This window comes from Melanaphis sacchari, unplaced genomic scaffold (assembly GCF_002803265.2).
Source record: "Melanaphis sacchari strain LSU unplaced genomic scaffold, SCAv2.0 Contig111_pilon_pilon, whole genome shotgun sequence".
NCBI classification, from domain to species: domain Eukaryota; kingdom Metazoa; phylum Arthropoda; class Insecta; order Hemiptera; family Aphididae; genus Melanaphis; species Melanaphis sacchari.
The window spans coordinates 1058769-1084215 of NW_020270431.1; the positions used below are offsets into that span (position 1 = coordinate 1058769).

The 25447-nt window shown below is 25.0% G+C and overlaps 1 protein-coding gene across 2 annotated transcripts; it reads right to left on the reverse strand.

Moving 5' to 3' along the window:
* Positions 1-7119: 7119 nt before the first annotated feature.
* On the reverse strand, positions 7120-25348 carry LOC112603822 (sodium-dependent dopamine transporter). Of its 2 annotated transcripts, XM_025352591.1 has the most exons (13): positions 25261-25348; positions 22181-22423; positions 12704-12838; positions 12470-12624; positions 12106-12206; positions 11910-12048; positions 11705-11839; positions 9695-9798; positions 9329-9566; positions 8962-9190; positions 7988-8088; positions 7571-7738; positions 7371-7502 (listed from the first exon to the last, which is right to left on the reverse strand). In XM_025352591.1, exons 2-13 carry the CDS (start codon positions 22368-22370, stop codon positions 7371-7373), a joined length of 1827 nt encoding a protein of 608 aa, XP_025208376.1. In that variant the 5' UTR covers positions 22371-22423; positions 25261-25348. The 2 variants fall into 2 exon arrangements, with proteins under 2 accessions (XP_025208377.1, XP_025208376.1); XM_025352592.1 differs by lacking the exon at positions 25261-25348 and having other exon boundaries at positions 7120-7502; positions 22181-22370.
* Positions 25349-25447: the final 99 nt, after the last annotated feature.

The following is a 25447-nucleotide window of genomic DNA, read 5'->3' on the forward strand; positions in this document are numbered from 1 at the left end:
TTGATGTATAAATATAATAATTATTTATATAAATGATATTTTATTCAGTGTTCAATTAAAAATTTTTTATCATGTTAATATTGCTTGTGCATAACTATTATTTTTTAAATTAATAGAAATACAAAGTTATATTTATTTGTTTATAATAGTAAATAATTGTAAATTTTTTATTATTATTATTATTTGATAATCAAATTAATATTCTGTATAAATATGCTTGTGTCATTACTTAATGCCAGAAGATAACATTTACCTGAGGTTCTAATGATTAATTTTTAAAAAGACCCACGACAAGTATATTTATTGGTTGAACTATCTATATATTTTATATTTATCTTATAAAATATTTTTAAATTATTATATTTGTGTTCGTTTTACAAACATAAAAATATTCTTTATTGTTGAATTTCATTGATGCATATATATTTTTTTTAAATAACATATTTATGTGGTTATTGACAATTTTTTTCAAAGTATAGTGAAATATTATTATTTTAGTCAAACTTAGTTAAATGCAAACTCTATTCAGTTTTCAATTAATTGAACAAATTAAAGTAATTCAACACAGTTATAAGACAAAATGTCAAATTCTTAAGAACAAATGTGTTTATAATTTAAAAAATTATTTTTTTTTTTTTACATTTGATTTTGTATAGTTTTAATATTAATAATTAACTGATATATTTAATGTAATCATTTAAATAAGTAAAATTATAAGCAAACAATAATGCATAAATAATTTTATAGTTTATTTTGTCAAAAGGACTAAACTTACATCCTAGTATATAGTATAAATGTATAATCTATATCATTATCTATAGATAAGAATTATTTATGTACCTACTACCTAAGATATTTTTAGAAAAAAATGCTTTTTCCTGTTAACAAAAATAAATTTAAAAGTACCTAACTCATTGTTAGATTTTTTTAATGAATTTTGTTAAAAATATAGATTATAATTATCACAATTTACTAACATGTTCAGGTGCAATTGCCTCCAACATTTTTTATGGGGTGGGTGGTAGCTGTTGGATCCCCTAGTTGAAAATGTTATATGATATACTAAATAGGTAGTCAATAGTGACATGAAATAATTTAATTAGCTGTGTCACATAATGCATTTATGCATTAATAACTTCAACATTTAAAGCAAAAGAGGCGTTGAGTTTACTGATTTATAGTCATTCAGTAATAATACTAATGTAGGTACCTACTACTAACGCAAATTTAGTATGTTAAACTTTGTAAGATGGGAAAACACATGCGGGTACTATGAAGTCCATAATATTTTTCTTTAAAATTTCTTTCAATATTAATATCCAAGTTCTTTATTTTGTGTAATAATAGTGATGAGTACTTGGGGTATTTGTAACTTAACACTGGAAAATTTTTAATTCGCCATATCACTAAATATGTACAAATGTAAATAATTGATTTGTTTAGAAGATATCTTTTGAACATGTTAATACTCCCTTTTAAAAAGTTTTTAAGTCCGAATACGAGTATAAATATTTCATAACTTATAAATTATAATATAACGGATAACGTCAATCTTTATGTTCTTCACCTACAGCGTGACAACAAACATGCATTTTTCATAGGTACCTACTTACTTAAGTATGTACGTGAATTTTAATTGCAAGTTTGAAGTGGTTTTCATTTTATTTCACTGATTCCAATTATAACAATAAATTATTATAAAGGCGTTAGACGACTCGTATTAGACACGATCTACGTGTACAATAGTTGTTCAATATTGGACTCGCCGTAGGACCAGCATTTTTGAACCCATTAATCGAATGGGTCGATAAGGAAAAAGGTCCAAGAATAAATAGATAAATATGATATGCACTGTAATGAAAAAATTCAAATCGGTCAAGTACTAATAATTATTGATTTATGTTTTAAATGTATAGTGTATGTTGTCATATATAAAGAAAAAATATCATGAATACGAATACGATAAAAATAAAAAATACATTTTCAACAATAAATACTAGGTATTCGATATGCGAGTTGGAGTCTGACTCGGAGAAATGTTTTAATTATTAATAATTATATGCGATAATAGACCAAAAAATGTGAAAATTTGTACATAAATCAGTGTAGTGAAGTCAAAAGACGAATTTGGTATACTTACGTATAGGAATAGGACCAGCCTATTTGAGTCCAAAAGCGGCGACTGGGTACTATTGGTATATTTAGTAACTCTTACTGTATTTTTGTTTAGAGCCTTACAAATTTTGTTTATCACTCTTTCTGATCACTTATATCAAGTCGATTCATTGATTGAGAGAGCGGAATTCTCGAAGACATTTTTTTGAATATAATTTGAAACTGACACTAAAAAACTAAATAACTAATCAAAGATTACAGTATATTTTACATTGATACGTAGGTACCAACATTATATTTTGACGTCATGTAATCAAATTAAAACTCATAGTCTCATAGTATGTAAGTACTTTAATAATAGGTATGTATTAAATATACGGTGGCGTATTCACAAGGGACCATTGCCACTCCAATTACCTCGGTATGGTGTAAGCCGTAAGGTCTATTAAATGTGCGTTTTATAATTATCTATTTTTATTGAAAGAAATACAACTGGTTTTCGGGTTTTCATTTATTTTTTTTTTTTTGTTTTCAACAATTGGGTAAATTATGATTTGGAAAAAGAAAGGATTTACTTAATTATATTCTCTTAAATTTTATATTTTAGGAAAGTATAGGTAAGTGATGTATTGTATTATTATAAATTATAAATTATTATACAACCGATTTATACAATATTTTTCCAATTAAATTCATGATTTTTTTTCAATAAGTCTATGATCGATTTTATTTCAAGTATAATTCTTATCGAATAAGTTATAGCTTCGGGGACACAGCTATAAGCTGAGATGAAAAGATATCGTTTTGCACTTCAATTCTAAGCTCTAATTTATTGCATAAGTAGACTTAAAAAAATCATCAAAACCTTTATTTTTATTTAAAAATGATGCTTAAACATTATTTTTTTCAGTGTATTTCAGGTTGATACTTATTTATGAAGTAGTCGTTAATTAAGTTATATTAAGTAGTCGACAAAGGTAGGTTAATTAAAATTTGATTTTATACACATAAAAACGTGTATATCTATACCTATTATAACTTAATATATTTACACTAATTTTAAAATTTCATAAAACTTCAAGGACTGATATAGTATAGAGTTAGCATGTATAGATTTATTATAGGTAACTTATTTGATGGTTAAAAGGACGCCGTCGCTAATTCCACAACTATATATTTTCAAACTGAATACATTGATAAATATACATTATATATATACATTATATACATTATATATTAATTAATAAATTAATCATTTATTTAATTTATTCCCCAACTCAAAAAATAAGTTAAAACACTAATTATAAGGATTGCTCTATAAAAATTCCACCTACTAAATTTTTTTTTATATCAAAGTTGTACTCAATGAAGATCAAATTATGTGAATGAAGATCGACAGAAAAAATCCTTCACTAGACAGTAACCAAATTCATTACGTTAATGAATATTATATATACTATTTCAAAAGTAACACATTTTTTTAGTACCCATATTCATATGCGTTATTTATTTGGTATTTTATTTTTAAAATTTGCATAACCTCTATATAGCAGTCACCTGAAAAATATTGAACTTCTGTTACTGGTCACCTCTGTAGGATGGGCACCTCTAAATAGCGGTCATTATTTAAGTTCTCTTCGATGATCGTTGTATGGAAGTTCAACTGCACTAGGTAATATTATATATTTTAGTTATAGATGACGTTAGATCGATATAGACTTTTTAGAAGGTAAAAAGTAAGCCAAAGCATATATATTTTGAGAAAATTATTATCTTTTCGGTTCGTGATTGCACAATACAGTTTATTTTATTTTTTTTAAAGAACCCAGGTACGCCAATTTTTCTCTACAGCTTCGGATAAATCATATGATATATGACTATAAATGTATATTTTTTTTAAATCATATTTTATTTATATATATTAAAAATAAATACTTTTTAATAATTATTACAAAACTGACAAAATTAGAATAATTAGAAATATACGAATAATTATCCTATGTCTTATGTTATCTAATAAAATACCTAATTCTTTGTTTTTGTATTCATTCGTACTTACGAAATAATAGATATAAAAAAAAAATTAAGATATCAGAATAATAAAAAACATAAACATTAACACACTTCAAATTTTTAAATCTTAAATTTTAATTCCTATTTGATAAACACAAGTGTTTATTTAAAAAATTATAATATCTTATCTGTAATCGTTGTACAAATACCCATATCTAGTAATGTGACAATTTAGGGATACTTTGAATATAAAACGATTATAGTTAAACTTTCGTTAAAAATAGCTATTATTTGTAAATTTAAATTTATTCTAACTCTGTAGATTTTGTAGTTAGAAAAAACGCTTTGTACGAAAATTGTTGAACAAATATTATCCATACAAAATTAGAAAATAAGGCATCACAAATTTAAAAAAAAAGTCATTTATGTACCCAGAACATACCGAAATTGTTAAAAATTTAAAATTGTTTACCTCCGAAAAGTGAAAACCCATCTCAATTTAAGGTCCATCCAACTGAAATAGTGGTACATACATAATAATATGAACACATAATTTAAATTTATAATACTGCTACCAGCACATATTCACAACAAATAAATATAAGTGTCAAAATTGAAACTTTATATATTTTTGGTATAAGTACGAGTATAATATAATAATAAGTAATAACATACAAACATTTTTTTTTTAGATTATTCAATATTTTTTTAATTTTGTTACAATGAAAAGGCAATAGGTTATGTAATAATAGCAACTAATATAGTTTGTTTTACAAAAGCATAGATATAGTTATTATAAAATAATAACATTTAAGTGTGTACTTTCGAATGTAAATTATTTTATGTTAAAAATGATCAATACATTTCTACCTAAATATTAATATTATTTAAAAAAGTGATTGATAAGGAATTATTTGAATATAATATATTTGTATAAATAATGTGTAATAAGATTTACATACTATTTTAGTACTTATATTAATTACTAGATACCTACATAATTATATATTAATTTCACATTATTATATATACACAATTTTTTTTTTTATACTCACATCATTAACATTTTGTTGATTCGGACTGTTTTATAATTATTTATAAAGTGTACAAATAAGTAGTACATTAATAAAACCTTAACAATATATCGATTAATATAAAATTAAATGACTAAACATACTACTTTGTCCTAATATTTCAACAAATATATCATTAACTACTAACATACGTTATTAAATTTAAATAAGTTAGACTATTCTACTAAGATTGGTGTCAGCCAAAAATCTTAACATAACGCTATTCACTGCATGTGGCTTAAATAATACCATGAGCTAAAAGTCTAAATTATCAATCAAAAACTTTATTATTTTTCTATCTAGCATACATTTGTTTAAATTCAAGTCAACAATTTTTTATACTAGGTATATAAGTATTTGCGAAAACTATAATAAACTTATAGGTTGAGACTCATTAGTTACAAGTAATACAAATTAAAAATATTAAATAATTACCAATTTATGTATATCAGAAAAATTATGAACGTCTCAATATAGGTGTATAATTATTAAAACCGATAAAAATAAATTATTTGGCCCCGATTCCAACCAATTAGATTTATCATTCGAATATTAAATTACGTTTTGAATTACAGAACTTGAAATTAAATATTACGCATTTACAAATTTAGAAAGAGTAAAAGAGTGTTTTTGTTTTATTTAAGAATGACTAAAAACTAATTTATTTAACTACTTATACTAACGTGTAGAACAGGCAACTAGTCCATCGCCTATGCATAACAATTAATTAGTATTGTACTTTTACAGCGTACTTGTAAAGTAGAAACTACACTATAATAACTATAACTTCAATATTGGAATATACCAACGATTGTTATATTACTATTGTAAAACAAAAAACATATGTGAAAAGCTATTTTAAAACACGAATATAACTGATTGTTTATATTTAACACGCTCAATACATTCATTGTACCTATACGTTTTGTTCGTTACAAAAACAAAAATTTAGTAATTGCTAATTATGTATTATAGATTACATTTACTAAGTTACCAGTTGAGATACTATAGTTATAGTCTAATAGATACATTTATTATTTATCGAAAATGACTATGTATGTACTGTAGTAATTTTTTCATATACTGTTTGTTAAAAAACCACGATTAAAGATATCTTTAATTATGATAAAAATATTTACTGCCAAATTAGATTGTTTTCTTTTATTTATTTCATAATTTTATTGTTTTTAGAAAAGCTGAATAATTGAGCTCTTAATTTTTTTTTTTTCATAAGTAGTATTTATAGAACGATTAAATATACATTCAATATAGTTTTCATTTGAATTATTTGTGTTTAAATTTTATCGATATAAAGCAAACTACCAAATATAGTCATTCAACCTCAGATTTAATAATATTGTAAGACTTTTACTCCCCTAAAAAATAGCCACTCATTAAATAAGATGTATAATACTATCTTATTAATAATTTATAATAATTTATAAAAAGAAAATTAAACTAAAAATTATGTACCTACTCGTATATGTAGTGTACATACTACATTACTACATATCTAATAATAGGTAGGTAATTATCACAGTTATCTACACTAGTAGATTACTGTGGTTTTTGTTATTTTAAATATTAAATTCCAATATTATGTAGGTACCTACTGCTTTCTGTACTTAAACTAATGATGACTATTATTAATCATTAAAATACTAGTTAATGACGGTTCATTTGAATTATGTTATTCGAAGGTGAGATCATCTTAATTTGAATAGTCATTGTTGTTGACCATACAAAACAACTATACGGATATCTTCGTATTTTCAGTTTGATTAACAACTTTGCAACGTGGTTTAAATATTTTTGTTAAAAAAAATCTAAAAATGATTAAGTATCTATAATAAAATTAATTAATCATAAAAGTTTTGATTATTGTATATATAAAGTATTATTATAATATTTACCTACAACTATTTCATAACCAAACTCATTTAATCAAAATTTTAAAATGATCGTTTGATTTTCACACACAAGCATTTTAAAGTGTCAGCACTCATTTCATTAAGCAAATTAATATTATGTATGGAATAATTTGAATAAAGTAACTAATGTAAAATACTATTATTTAAGCGACAGTCGATATCGGTTATTTACTCGCTTAAGTCAATAAATAATTAGATTTCAGAGAGTATAATAATATAATGACGTTTTTATTGGACTTTAAACGTCTATAGATGCAACGGGACTGGTCAATCTCACTTGCGCTGGGTCAGAAAGTATATGTAGCCCATTAATAGAAATAGGATCGTCGTCGTGTTCGTCCCGCCAAGGTGTAGTCAGAATTTTTAATCTCTGGATAAGTTATTAATTTAAATTTTAGCATTCAATTTTTATTTTTATGATTATTTAGACAAAATTACTTGTAAATGCGTTCCAGCGGTGTTAAAATACTGATAAAGTGCTACTGCTGGAATCATTGCGACACTGCTGCCAGCGATTATCCAACCAAGCACATTTGCCCAAGCCGGATATACGTAACCTTCGTAAGTCAGCGGTTCATATCCCAACAATCCGTACACTATGATAAACTATTGTGAAAAAAAAATAAAAGTAAAGAATGTTTATCCATGTTATGTATTTTATTTTCAATCGCATATGAAATGTTTATCCTGAGTTGCATAGAAAATTGATAATTTATTTGATTCACTAAACTTTAACGGACTAATTACGGGTCATTAAATTATATTTAATAAATTAGCCGTTAGCTCACTATTGATTTGTTAAATGTTTAATGATTGCCTAAGCAACGCAGCATTAACGTTTTATTATTTACTCACAACTAAGAACAGAGGTGCAGCAAACCGCCAACAAAATCTCCAGTAAACACCAGGACTATGGCCCATCATGTCTTTTATGTCATCACAAAATCTATCGACACCTATAGATAACAATTCAAAGCAAATGTATTATTGAAACATCGTTAATTTTTGTTTAACTTTCGCCATTAAAACAGAAAATATTATTGTTTTATGTACAACTGTACAATTATATATACGGCATTTACAGGCTAGGTTAGTTATGACTCTGAATATCGGCCCTGATGAGATCAATTTTAAACATAATATTATGATAGATTTCAGAAGTATTGAAATTACTATTGTCATATAAAATACACTTGTGCCTATCTAGAAAAATGTCATTAAGTTCTTTGAAATAATTTACTGGTAAAGTATTTTATCAATAAAATATTTTAAATTTTATATTTTTTATAAATTATAAATTGATGAGCAGTTAATTACAGATTTTGTCACAGAAAAAATTGTAATCTTAAGTATAAAATTTTACTTATTTATGATTCACACATATGAAAATTAACTGTATTTAACTATTTTCAAATAATAATGGTACAAAGATTGCAGTGAGCCAAGCTAAATATTACTATTGTACTTGAATATAGTTTCGTCAATTCCTCTCTCAATAAGATATAATCTAATTGGAAAACTGTTCATCCATGCTTCTATCTCTCTATTGTATAACTCACAAAACTACCTTCAATACACACACACACCTAACAGTTTTAAAACAAACAATGAGTAGATTTATCGATGTTCCAATTGAAGTACATCCAAAAGACTACTTAGTCTGAACATAATGCATTTTATATTCTGCTTTTACAAATAAATCTTTTCGTAAAAGCTTATTTTTTTCTAGCGAATTAGCTGATTACCGTTTAAATATTTACTTTGTGATTTGAAACATGGTGAGAACTAAATCTTTGCTATATTTGTAAAAAAAAAATACATGTTCTTACCATAGATCCACGATACGGCAATAGTTTCAAACAACACTGCGATGAGCATCGAGTAACCAGCGGCATAACGATCAAGTAAATTAAAGAAGTAAAATCCTCCTTGGGCGCACGATGCAAGACCGACTACAAAATAAAGAAGAAACAACAACGCTACAAACACTTCTCGATTACGTCTGATCAATGGAAATTCGTCGCTCATCGCAGTTATGATTGCCTCCGAACCTCCAAACTGAAATGTATTATAATAGTATTTATACTTAAATAATACACTAACTTAAGTATATATTACGTATTTAAATTAAAATAATATCCTTCATATTTCAACATTAATTGGTTTAGCTAGTGTAATTGAAAATGTTTAACGTACCGAACTATCGAGACCCAAGTTGAGTAACATCATGAAGAATATCAAAGCCCAAAATACTGATCCTGGCATGGCTGCTATGGCTGCAGGATAAACTATAAATACTAGTCCAGGTCCTTCAGTTGCCACATGTTGAATTTGTCGACCAGAAACATGAGACATATAACCCAGGACAGTGAAAATAACGAAACCGGATAAAAAGCTCGTTATTGAATTGCACATAATCGCTAAATATGCATCTCTAAATGATCACATACATAAAACAAGCATATTGTCGTAATATTTATAGATAGAGATAATAACTTTCCAAACATTATGTGTTTATGTATTCTAATATTTATAAAAAAAATCAAAATAAGTAACACTTACCTTAAAACGTTATTATGATATTTGTTATATGAAGCATATGCTAATAATACTCCAAATCCAGGACCTAATGAAAAGAATACTTGTGTAGCCGCATCAACCCAAACCTAATACAAATTAATGCTATTAAAAAAAAAAAAAAAAATGTATTCAACATTTTCAGTGAAAAATAAAATGACAAAACTGTATATATAGTCATCTAAATTTAAGTAAAATTAAAATATAATAATCATAACAGAATATGTATAACTTAAAAAAAAATGTATTATAAAATTTAGAGAAGTCAAAAATTATAATACAAATTAGCAATAAAATTAAATCATCAGTTAGTAAAATATTTTTGTCATTTTTTACCAATTTTACTCACATACAATTAAATACATAATAAATTTGAACTCATTATCTAACCCCATTATCTTAGGTCAGATTACTTTGAAATGTTACAAAGATCTCAATTATTTTCAGAAGTACCTATAAAATAAATATTTTTTTCATATAACCTATATGGCACGTGCGTCGTGCATTACATATTTTGTATAATATTTTTGAAATCTTAGCACTAAAAGGAATTCAATAAATTAACTACTCGATACTCGAATATATACATTTTTTTGTGCGAAATTCTAATTTTCATCTAAGGTATAAAAGAAAGTTTTATGACCTTATTACTCTTACATATTTTTAACTTGATTATATTTTTATAATATATAAAGCAATAAAAGTTTGAAATTCAGTCAAGGATTTACTTTATACGTATACAGTTTATATTTACTTAAATGCAGCACGTTATATTTATATTATGTATATTGTATAATACGCCTGTATTTACACATAATATAAATAATATATAATATAGTGATATGTCAAGTAAGTGTGAACTTACGACCTACGTCTTACATACATTATAGTGTCTGATTTATTCTGATGGCGGTGGTTCATAAAAAAATGCAATAAGTTAGTATGAGTAAGGTGCATATTTCAAAATGTTGAAAGATTTGGTGTACGTATAATACATAGACTCTGCTTATAGTGGTCAATATAGGATTCAGCCAGAAAATGAAATCTCATTTTGACACGACAATTCCATTTCCTCAATGGGTGCTCATAATGGACACTACTTTATCCGTCGCAATGTTAGCGGAATACGTAAACAGCTGTATAATTTCAATCATAAAAATATTCGGTGAATATAATATTATTAGGATAATACGAGTCATGTAGAGGTTTTTGAAAGAAAATTGTTCTTATTTTTATTTTTATTTTTTCAAACGTGGGTCAACTAGTAAGATCTTGGTGGAATTAGATCGATTGCCTATATTTAGTATTTAAATCAATTTAACTGTTATCTATCAATTCAAATATAATTCATTATACTCGTAGTATAAAACATCCACGAAGGTACAATTAAAAAGTAAAAAGTCCAATTAGAAGAAAAATGTTATAGACGAAAACAGATACTAGATACTATTATTTAAAATAATAGTATTTGCTTTATTCAAATATTAGGTTTTTGGTTTGGTCGTTATATATAACTATTTAAAATTCAGATAAAATTTTGATATACGTATTATACATTTATATCTCATCTATTTTATGCTTTAATTATATATTTATTAAAATTCTGATTTTTGCAATTTCAAAATTCACTTGAAGAGTATATGATTTTTAAATACTTAGAGTTGAAACACCATTAATTAACGAGTATCATGTATTTCTGTGATCGTACAGAATCCCTATATTTTTACTGTAAATTAACATTATAGCATCCATATCTTCTAAACCTTTTATCACGGATTGTTTACAGACACCTTAAACTTAATATTTTAAGTCAATCATTATAATATATACTTATATTGAAATGTTTTATTGATACCATTTGTAAATAAATAAAATTATACTTATTTATACTTCAAGTATTATATATTTTTATAATATTGATATCAATATTTACTGTGCTAAACGATAAGGAACTATTTATGAAATAAATTTAACTGGATAAATAAATAATCTTACCTCTGGTTTTGCAATCATAGAAAAATTTGGATATAAATAATAACGAACTCCTTGTGCTGAACCAGGTAAAGTAATTCCTCTGATGAGTAAAAAAATTAATACTACATATGGAAACAATGCAGTAAACCAAACAACCTATAATCAAAATATTCTTATGAATTAATAGGCTATACATATAAAAATAAAAATAAACAAAACGTCCAACTTTTCCCGAAGTAGATATTCCTTTCCATAAACTGAAGTAGCATATAAGGTAAACCAAAAACAAACATCCTGCCATATCCCATTTAATGTATCCCAAATCATGAATACCTTCGCTATGATTTAATTCGAGCACTCTACGTCTAAAAAATTAACAATTTTTATTAAGTGTGGGTACTATGCTAAATTAAATTACTTACAACCAGTACTCCGAAGAAGCAGATGCTAAGCGGGAATCATTAGCCAATACTGTAATGTTATCTATTGAGTTTAAGCTTGAATCATTTGACCATATTGTTAACTAATATTTAAAAATCATGAACTTAGTTTATACATATTTAATATTAATTAATGTATCATTAATACAACAATATTTTCATTTCATCTATACAATCATAGTTTAACAAAATCTAATGAAATGGATATATACAAATTTATTGTATTATACAGGTAAAACCTAATTTAATTACAACTAACTAAATATTTATAAACAGACATAGAAAAAAACAGAAAGAGTTTTAAAATAAATTATATTTAGATGTAGGTAAATAAAATAGAATTTACCGGTTGGCAGTACATTGTATTCCAGTCATTGTCACAGGTGGTCCAAGGTAAAATGTTCGTAAATGAAGCCAAAAAAAATCGCAATGCCCATGCTATGATTACGTTGTAATAGAAGTCTACATAAAATGCAATCAAAACGACCGAGTAACCAATGCCTAAATTCATAAATAAAATATTATTATTGAAAATCAGTCTTATAGTATTCAATAAACTATAAAAAAAATGATTACTTACCTTTGAACAATGGTACTAGCCTACCCCAGCATGTTATTGCTCCAGTTTGATAAAATTGCCCAAGGGCTAATTCCATATAGAATAAAGGAATTCCACCAACCAACAACATAGTGCAATAAGGAATTAAAAACGCCCCTTGAAAAAATGACAATCATATAAAAATGATAAAAAAAAATTTTAAAGTTATAGTTTTATTTATTTTTACTTACAGGCATTTAACATAGGCAATATTACTACATATATGCATAGAAAATTAAATATAACTCTATCATAATATTTTCAAAAGACTAAAGGTTTAAAATTAAAGCATAGCGTAATGACTATAAATTATAGTCTATAATAATAAAAGTACATAGTATTATTATACATCCCATTTTTAATGTTCAATAAAAAAATTTCAATACTTGTAGTTTAATTGTCTTTCGAAATTATTCTCACACATATTTTAGGATACATAAAAAGTTTGATAAAAATAAATGAATTGTCTTAAAAACAATATTACATTGACATTACACATACTGTGGCTATTATTGCGGTGATGAGGACTACATAACTATGATAATAGTATCAAATACGTAATGTAACTAGTTGGCCTTATTCATTTTTATTAATATTTATTACCTATTATGATTTAAATATTTATAAACACATTTTATTTTTAAAAGCTTTACTAGCATACTTAATCGTTTAAATTATCAATGATTCGTATGCATATTGATAATATAGATTCATAACTTCATTGCATACAATGGAATTAGAACGGATATCAATTATGACAAAAATTATTAAGCAATAGTTATTTTAATATTATTAATCAATATTATTTGACAAATAAAAATATTTATAGATAAATGCTAAAGCTACTATTACTACCTAATTTTATTTTACTAAGATTTTTGAAACGGTAACTTTTAAAAATTCCCCTTTTTTAAGTCTATTATTGTTTGAAATAACTGAAACAAAATAATAATTAAAAATAAAATAAAGGAATAAAAATTTAAAAAAATTTAAATAATATTAATACTTATTATTTCTGGTCTTTTTACCTATAAATTGTATTATATACCTATATCTGTTATATATATATATATAAATAGCTTCTAGGCATATTCATTTGCAATACTCGCAGATAAATAAATAAGTAAAATCACATATACTGAAAATAATTTAATTTTTATACCTTGTCTATATGGATAATGTAAACCATAAGTGTAAACTGTAAAGGCCCTTTGATCTGTATGACAAAGTTGATTGAAATTCAATATAATACATCATACATTATTAAAGATATTTTAGGTGTATAACGAGTGATAGAAGTAAAGGCAACTTCTCAATAATTAAAGTTAAATCAGTAATAATAAATGGAAGATAACAAAGGCCATGTGAATATTGCATTAAATTTAATAAAGTAATAAGTAATAACTATTAACGCTATAATAATATCATCATTCTGTTTAGTAGTAAAATTGATTAAATCAATTAACCGACTGAATTCAATTTATATGAAAAATGAAATATAGTCATGTATTAAAATAAAAATTTTTGGAAGTAGATGACGAGTGTAGGTAGCTCATCGTTCAGTAAATCACTGTAGTAATAAGTGTTATTTGAATTCAATAATAAATAATTGAAAATACTAATAACGATTCTTAGCGAAGATGGTGGATTAGACTATGTTTATTTTTATTAGTAACTTATATATTGATATCAGTATACGGTTAAACTAATATTGGTAAAAAATTAATGACGCATATTCATTACAACAATTATAATAGCTGTAGAAATTAGATACCTACTTAAATGAAAAATAAAGATTTTTGTTATTTTATTATAACTCGAAAAATAATAATATACATAACGCAAAATAGTTTAAAGTCTCTACGAATAGTATTTTTCGAGTTATAATAAAATAACAAAAATCTTTATTTTTCATTTAAATAGGTATCTAATTTTGTCAAAATTTGATCTAGAAATATTTATAAAAAAAATTGCGCATAAGTTGCTTTGAAAGTTTCTTAATTGTTATTAGAAAATTTTGCTTAAATTATCAAATCTAAGCTGTTCAAATTGAAAATTATATATATTTTTTTATTCAAAACTTATTCGAATATTTTCTTTGATTTTCAAACAAATATAAAAAATATTTGTATTCGCATATTTTCCAAATATTTAAACTACAATTATACATGTATGTATATGCAGGATTTTAATTTAATATATTATTTTTAAAATTAACTGGAAATAGCCAAGTGGTTGTAATGAATTACTTATCTAGTTAAGTTATTAAGTTAACTATAAAATGAACTAATTTTTCAAGTTAAAAGTTTTAAAATACAACTTTATAGGCAACTTAACTTTAACTTGTAAGCTAATTAATGGTCCAGTATTTGATTATAGATAGTTAATATGTGAGTATGAAAGTTGACACTAGTTTTTTCACCGCAGTCAAAGGTTGCCGGCCGGTCATAACGAGAATATTATTACTCAGCACATTTTTATTTTTCAAACGAATGCCACGTTAATTAGCCGTCACATTTTTATTTCCTTCCGTCAAAAATAGTTAATATGACCCATAGTAGTGAGCATAAGGTGGGTAAGTATGTCGGAGTATTTTAAAACAATAGGCACCCTGAGTAACACATATGACAAAAGTGATTTATGAATAACGTGGTACATGACATATCCATAATGTACTTGTCAGACCATGACTTTTGGTCCACTCTGTACATTTCACTTGCACCAGAATTACGAAAATATACAGCGTATGTGATTTTATTACAAGAGTAGGGCCGTTGGCGACACACTCCGTAGTATAATATAATCATTATTGATATTTTTAAGTTTAAAAGCCCAGCCACGATGTACCCACGTGCGGCCGTATTTTATTCGTTTTATTTATTATACTATACACCGAACGTGAAAGATGATAAATTATACAACGGGCTGCAATAAACAAAAACCCAGTAAATCTATCGACAAATCGTTGAAAAAAAATTGGTGGCAGAGTATATGGAAATTATATGCAAAACTCTTACAGCCAGTGATTCGTATACAGATCAGTAGTAGCTCATATAGTTGATCAAAGAGGACTTCCTGCGGGAAATGAGAAAATTTTGTTACCGGCAGGAAATAATGTTCGAACACACGGAAATGGTTCATTACAGCAGATAAATCGCACAGTCTATGCGTATATATTAATATACCTTTAGGCATATCGAAAATCAAAAGGTGTAAACGTAAATCATGGTCTTCAGATTATTCAGCATTATCTCAGTAAGCTATACGGATGCCCATATACCTGGCACAGTTTAAAATCGCTCGACATCTTTAAAATGGTAAATTAAAACTTAATAAATGTATTCAACATTTTTACACGGGTATTCTACCTACCTTTATATATTTTACTTATTCGCATTAAAATGTTGATGATTTGTTGAGAACTTATTTGTGTTTTTGTGCGATTGTGATTTATAATTAAGGAAAAAATGTATACGTTTTAGAGCTCGTGTAAGAGATTAAATGAAGGTGATTTAAGAATAAAAATTTAATTTTATCAAAAAGAAAATACTACAAGATTACTTAATTTTGCACTGTAAAATGTTTATTTATTTTTCTTTTATTTCACAAGTTAGATAATGCATAATATTTAAATTCTTTATTTTCTAAAATATTAATTCATTGACAACACATTACCAAATTTACCAATTTTAAGACAAGAACAATAATATTACTGAACTCAATATATTTTAATTTACAGGCTTAATTCTAATTTATTTTTTGAAAAATAAAATCAACTTTGAATTCAATGTAGAATTTTAGATTTAAAATCATAAGTTATTGGAATAATGCATTTATATTTCAATTCATCTAAAATATTATATAATAAATAAAATCCTGAGTTTTAAATCTGTCTCATTCCTCTGGGTAAGAAATAAAAAATAATCTATTGAACAATTATTGTTCGTTCTGCACTTAAGTGATTCCATTGACTTTCTTACACCGCGTGGGAACAAGATATTAAAGTACTTTCAATATTATGATAAACCTCTTATTGGAGTGGAATTATTATATTTACGAGATGAAATTCTGATAGATAATACTTCTTTGTTGAACATAATAGTCTTAGAAAATTAATTTGTAAAAACCTGTGCTATAATCTACAAACAAATTTACTATAACATTTAATTTTTATTAAGATTATTGTGATTTTATTATTTCGGAAAGCCATTACGCACTACTTATCTCTGTACCTTATCTTATTATAACGGAATTTCATATTGTAATAAAATTATTATCACGAAAATATTTATATTTTTATGATAAATAACAATTACATTTCATGTAATTATGTCTTTGGTGATTAAGAATTTGAGAAATAGCTAAAGAAGTCAATTAAACTCTCAAGTTATATAAATATATCATGTATCCCGATAAATTTTTCCAATATTTATATTTTTAGTGAAATGTTAAATGGTTCATTTTTTAAATTCTGACAAATCAATGAATGTATTGGTTAAATAATTATCATCGTTTTAAAATTTTTTTTGTGTCTTGACACTTTTTATGGTAAAATAAAGCATTAATCTTAAATTTAGATAGTGGTTTCTGTCAATTCTTGACAGAATTGAAATAGTTTTTGGTTGTAATTAAAAAATGAATAACTGTAAAGACTTTAAATATTCATCTAAACATTTAATAAATACTATATAACTTTCAAAATATTTTGTTTATTTTGTACGTTTTGAAATTTTTTATTTTTTAAAAATTATTTTTGATTTATAAATGATAAAGTTGTTGTATATTATTAAAAAAGGTAGAATTTTTAATGCAATATGATCAATTAAAATCCAAATGTATAGAACATAGGATATATACCCACGTGTAAAATTATGATTCATTATTTGAAACGATTTATGTTAATTTTTAGTTATAGATCTATAAATCGTAAAAAATTGTATTAGTATCTATAGAAAAATATCTAGATTTTTTTAGGCTATTTAATTTGCATTTGAATTTTTTGAATTTATTTTTTATTTAGTTTATTTTGCTATACATGTAAACAATATTTTTATAGTGTTTCAAGAACCTTGGAAATGTAATACAAAACCCCACATAAAAGAATTTTACAGTAATTTAAAGCTAATTAGTTTACAATTATTATGTTTAAGTAATATACGTAAATAAAGTTATTTTAAATACATCACAAAAATAAATATACCTTAATTTAATAATTTATTTTATGAAATTCTAATTACTTAAACGGCTAAAATTGTGCTATAAAAAAAAATTATATGAGATGCATTTAAAAAAAAAACATTTATTTATAATTTAAACAAATTAAAAAGGTACACAATCATTATGTATATAATCTAAATAGTAATTAAAATTAATATATTTATCAAATGTCTTATCAGCTCAATTAAAATAATATTTTCTTCGTATACATTTTAAACTTTTACAGTTAAATTTAAAAAAAAAAAAAAACGATTGTTTGTTAATTATTAACTTATAGCTTAACGTTTGAATATTAATCTAAAGTAATTACATCTCAAGTTAAATATTTTTGATAACTTTCCCATTCCTATCTTTGACTATTATTAAGTTGTATTAGCCGTGGCACACTCTGCGTTGTGAGAAAAGTACATTAGACGGATTAATATAATATTTATTCTATTACAAACATTGAGAACATACGTGTAGGCATAGATGATTAGGATTTAAATCAGCAATAACGTTCAAAACAATTAAAACTGTACACAATAGTCTGTAAACACATGTATACACACACGCACTCACTCATATATATATATATATATATACATAATTATTGTGTCATGAAAACGATTATTTTGAACATGCATACGCAAATGTACAAAATGTACACGTTAGACGATAAAACAATTTAAATTAATAAAAAAAAACATTACAATTAACATAACAAACGATGAAAATACGAATTACAAGTATGATGACGAATGAATTTAGCAAACAAACCTTAATTACTATCATATTAAAAAAAAAAAATGAATTACGTAGGTAAGCCACGATACACAGGTTTCATATGACAATTTATGAGTTTATAGTTGTTATTTTTATTTGATACCTATGAATAAAACCAAAACCAAATATACATCGATGATGAGATTTATGAGTGATGATGACTTGATATGTACAACTATTTTAGTGGATTTTATTAGAAAAACGTCAATCTAGTTTTGAACAAAAAAAAAAATCGAATTTGTATCGATAAAATAATATGTAAATGTACGTAATGCGTCTTCTTTGAACACACGTATACTGACGTACACCTGACGAATAAATACGTATAGGTATTGTGTGTTTATAGTGTTTATACACAGCATTATAATAGCTTGCTACATTTTTTGAGAGGTAGAAAATTATCGTTAAGCCTATTACTTGCATCAACTAATAAATTGTTTTCAGTTTTAATAATAATTATGATAGAGTGATTCTGTGTGGACGGATTAATTGGAAAATTATGTACACTGGTGTTGCTCAGGGTGTATAAAAACAAATAAGTCATAAATCATATATTAATTTCAAAAAACAATTAACAACTTCTATGATTTTCAAAAACCGTGACACACGTATATACTTCATATAATACAAATTTAAAATACTCATTCAAATCTATAATCATTGGCAGCTTACTGTACCTACAGGCCACAATTTTTAATAATTATATTTAAATTATTAATTAACTTCTTATAAATAAAATATTTTGAATCCCGAATAGTAACAATTTAATTTTTACAGTACACTTGATGAAAATGTATAAAATTACTTTCCTATTTTGAACAGTAAATATTAAACTCAATACATAAAAATCAATTATTTTTCATATTTTATAAATGAATAAGTTCACTAATGAAACAAATTACCTTCCTCTTATCTGTAAAACTAAAAGGTAGGTAATGGTTTTTTATTTGAAAATACTCAATCGTTTAAATTTTTTTATCTTGATAAATAATAGTAATGTAAGAGGTGTAAATACATTTTAACATTTCAAAACCTTTTTACTGAAATGTGCCCGTCAATGAAATACGTGTTAGAGAAGGCGATCGAGAGAGAAAATTGTCATCAGTTCCGGTGAACTCGCTCTTTTGATATACATTCTTCTTTTTATTTTGTATTACGTCTTAAACGGTTCAGATTTTACTTCCCTTCCCGAGTATTTTATACTTAACCGTTGCAAGATTCTTGGAAAGAAGCTTACATAAAAAATACCCTGCTTTTCATCCAGGCCACAAAAGTAAAGGTTTCCGTTCAATTTTTATTATTCCATTTTAACAAGCACAATTATGTTACATATTCATATAGTATCTATTGATAAATTAAACGTTGTTGAAATGAGAGTTGTACTTTTTATAATAATAACTGTCTATAAAATTCGATTTTATATAAATACATTTTAAAATAATTTATTATATAAAATACAAAAATTAAATGTGAATTCCTAAGGATTCGAAAAATACAATCTTTGTTGAGTTTTCCTTTCATAAAAAAAGTTATTACACCAGACATCACTAAATAGTTTATTTTTATTTAAATTTGAAAATTATTGAGTAAAAAAAAAAAAATTTTAACTATTACGTAACAATATTATGTTTTTAAAATATCTTTTTTTATTTGACCAAGGAGAATATATTTTTTTTTAATAAACTTATATATTTGTTATTCAAATTGTTTTAATCTAAATATTCTAAACATATAATAATTATTCTTTTTCTTACAAAACTAAACTTAAACGTTATACTACAGTAAAAAAAGTTCTCACTTGATCTTATATCATTTATAATATGTAACTTTTTAAAAAAATAAAAAGACTAACCTTTGGAATTAAAACCAAAGTATAAAATTACAGTAATACGTAGGTATCTACCAGCTTCGAAACTGCATTAATATAAAGTATACGACAGATTCGTGATTTCATTGAAGTCTCTTACATTTAATTGAACTAGGGCCATATTAATTATTTCTTAAAATATAATTATTTTTGTCCGTAATATGAAAATATTATTAATTATTATATAATATAAATGATATATAATTAATTCCTGTATGTAAATTTATATTCACTTATTTAATTTACAGTTTTGTCATTAATTGACAATAGGACTAACATTTTAAGGCGTCAAATTTTTTAAGTATATTTATAATACACTCAACACTATCATAAATTTTATTTAGATACAGTCTTTTATTTAAATATCATAATTTTAAAATTATAGTCTGTATTGGGACAAGTCCCCTTAGAAATGTATTTTAAAAAAAAAATCATTTAAATTATACCTAACATAGTTAGATTGTTAGAAACAGCTATGGTATCTAAATTATCAATTTTCACCTTTACTACGATAATAGATAACATTATCACACCTGCTGTTGTCGTAAAAAGTATAGAAAAAATTTAAGTTTAATTTAAATTAATTCTTTTTATTATGGTAGTAAAATTTTAGAAAAAGTGTATTTTATACATAGTATAGTTTCAAGAATATTGCCAATTCAAAATCACAGAACTAATATATTTGTAATATTGTTAATGATTATTACTGTTGCGCTAACTACATTTTTCATATTTAGTCGACTTGTTTTTTTCTTTTAATAAAATTTTTAAATCAAATTCATACATTTTAACTTTACTCTCTTGTTTTATAACCTTCCAAAGTAAACAGTAGTACTTTTTATGAAATTGAACCAGCTTATGGTTTTTATAAAGATGATTTATATGAAATTGCTTATAGTTCATAACTTCAAAAAAAAAAAGTGAATTATGGCAAATGAGAGGAAGATGGAACAACAACGCCAACTAACCAATAACTGTATGTAAAAATATGTTGCACTGAAAAAAGCTTTTATTGAAACAATGTTAAAAAAAAGCGAACAAGTAAGGTCTATACTGCCCTGTTGTACAGTAGATTTCAAGTGTATACCTATTGGCTATTACTTATCTCGACATTGATTAAAGTGATTGTAATGGATTCGTTAAATTTGAATTCAATGATCTACCTACTACAACTGTGTAAAAAAATAATGTTTCTGATCCGAGATGGTCAACGTTTTGTTAACTATTGTTACTTAGAGATAGCGCTCTCATAAATTTCAAGAAACGATCCTGAAGAGAAATATTTCCATAGGCCATTCCCAGGAATTCCCAACAATACCTAAATCGGGAATTTCCGGAAATGCCAATAACTAAAGTTTACGACAACACAAATAATTGTAATATGTATATTTATTAAAGCAAACGAGAGGAGGGGACTTGTAAGCCCCTTCATCAAATAATACGTCATTGACGTATTCAAGTAATTCTCGTCAACTGCATGCAATAGAGTATAGTAGGTATACTATATTATTAAATAATATTAAATTATTCATAATATAGTATATATTGTACATAGTAAAACACACCATAATATTATAACATACGCGTGTATATAAAATATAAAAGTTTACCTCCACCGTTCTTATAGCACAGGTACGGAAATCGCCAAACGTTGGCCAAGTCCACGGCGAATCCTATAACCGACATCAGAAAATCCGTTTTATTTGACCACTGTTCCCTGCCCGGTCGCCTACGCCGCTCCAGCGCGACCGCCGGCGGTGTGTTGGCTCCGACACCGCCGTCCTCGTCGTCCGTGACCATATTGTACGATCGCCCCCCCCCAAACTGCGTCTCTGAACTATCCACCAGCTCTCCTGCAGAATATAAATTTTAATTTTTCAATGTTGTATCGCAGACAATATTAACTACGAACGCGAATATTTAAATTATTATTTGGAGACAGGCGATTTATTTTTATTTTTTACGCTTTATTGAACGAATTCCGATTGCAATACGCACCGCAATAATTGAACAATGTATATTATACTTAAATATTATACACCATATTATAAAAATCCATTTTTTTTTTTTTTTAACGACGATAGAGGGTATACAACAATAATTATGTATGCGTTGGGATGATACATGAAAGCTTTAGCTAGCGTGATTGAACTGTCGTCGACACATTATATTATGAGTATACTGGACCCGGTGCCCGCGTTCACTGCAATTTAATTAACCAACAATTATCAAACAACAATGCCCGTGGCCAAAGTAGGAAAACATAAAGCCTATTGTACACACACGTAAACGCATATTATTATGTTTGTTCGTTTTTCATTATCATCAAGTTCGACGTGGTAGCTGTTAAACCTATCTAATATACCGAACAAAAAAATATTAAAATAATAATATAACATGGTATACCAATATATATATTATGGTATATACACACGTGAGATGAGAGCATTCAACTTAATCTGTCATTGAGTATTTAATCAACGTGTTCAATTATTGACACCAGCAAAAAAAATTTAACGTGCAAATTATATATATAAATAATGGATTAACCACGTCTTCGAATTAAATATTTCAATATAATAATATATATATTATATATATTAAACTAGCAAATATCATTTAATCGATAAATTTTAAAGTATATAAATATAATATACAGATACTACGAGAAACCACAGAGAATAAAATATATAATGCCTGTATAGAGAGGTATTTCTCTGATTTCTGAAGAATATTTTTACTTCAGTAAATCCAAAGTTCATATTACCGTATATTAGAACTATTGAGATTGAAAAATACCGTTAGATATTCTTTAGTCAAAAATTGTATAATGTTACTTATTGATACACTAATGCACACGTCATGTTTAAGATTATAATATTTCCAACAAGCCAAACAAACTAAAATTATAACATGGTAAACCTATGAATGTTAAAATAATATAAAACTAATAAAATTAATTATTATAAACAATGCATGCACATTTTAAAAAGTAAATAATTTTTTTAATCGATATATTTTGTCATAATATTTTATAACCAAAAAATATAATCAATTGTTTATTTTTTGTACTCCTACAGCCAATAATAAATCTAATAGGTATCTATGTTTGATATCATAGTTAAACTTTGATTTTAAAATAACTAATAAGTAATACCATACAAAATAAACAAATTTAATTTTAATACCAACATTGAAAATTTTGTATCAATTTACCTATTTATTTACAATATAGATTATTTATAACATTTACTTTCATATATTTTTTTTTATTTTTAATATCTACTAGTATTATTTGTTTGTATTTAAAATTTTTCATTACAGTTTAAAATATATCAAATCACATTATTAAACACAAAATTAATTATCTCATATTATTTTAATTTAAAATATCATTAGTTAACCATTGATATAATTTTCATGTGAAAATTAATTAAAACTTGAGCAATATCGATACCTTGAACGCCAATATATTACGTTTATAATTGAATTACACCAATAATCTAACGTATATGCTCCATTCACGTACACATTTAACATTTCCGTATATAATATTTTACTCCGAGATTGACTAATTACCTATTTAGAAACTATTGAATATTTTAATTAAACGACCATGAAATTTTATCGAGTAGCAGTTAAATATAAACAGGGGATAATACAAGTTAAATAAAATAGTGCGACAATATGAAATTTTGAAATCATTTTTAACCGATTTTCTAAATTTATCTTATAAAAGAATAGAATAGGATTATAAATTTTACATGTATACAAAATGCAAGAGATAGAAGTAAAATATACGCAAAAAAAAATTAAAAATTAAAAAATTAAACATACTTATCTGTTTGAAAGTAATATTTTCCAATACCTTTAATGTAATTTTTTTCAAATATTCTTATTATTTTATGACTTATGAGTATTTACTTAATGAAGAAAATGTTTAAAGACTGATAAATGCTTAAACATTTCGGAAAAATTAAGTTGTAAAAATAAATCACATTTTCCACAACCACAATAGAACATTATTATACATAAAAATAGAATTAATAAAATGTAATATGATTAAGACTCAATAAATTAAATTAAGCTTAACAATAATGGTTTTTAGAATATTTATTTTTACTGAATTTGTATTCCTCCAGTACTTATTAGATACCTAACTGTTATTCAATTTATTGTTACCTTAAAATAATAATTATTAAAAAATTACAAGGTATAAATGATTTGGTAAAAAATGATCTTAACATAATAACATTTACTCAAAACATATGTACATAAAAAATAAAGTAATCCGAAATAATTTATGTGTTTAAAAAAGTAGCTGATTTCACATTATAAGTATACAACATTAATTAATTTTTATGAGATAATTTTGTCTAAAATTCAAAGAAATGTTTATAATTTATTTTGAATCAATAGACAAACTTTTTTGTCATGATAAATAAAACTGATTGTTTAAAATTGATACAAATTTATCATATATTTATAAATAATCCTGCTACCTGTAAGTTAAAAAAATTTAAACTTTATCGTTTAAATCACGCAATATTATTACACAATTCCACACCTAATATTTTTATAGTTATTTACATTTAAATAAAAAATGCTTAAATCATAAATTAAGTATGTATCAGTTAATATTAATTTATTTAAACATAATATTTTGTAATAATAATGTGTAATATTATACCTGGTGCCTTTCGGCTGGTTGGATACCCGGCCCCGAAGCATCAGCACACCCGCGTAAATAGGACGTCGTGTGTTTGTGAAGATTAAATAAGGCGCGCGATTTGACAAAATAATATTGTCGGTGGTTTCGTACATTTCACAACGCGTCGACCAATCAGAACCGTATCATCTGCAGCGCTTGCGTGATG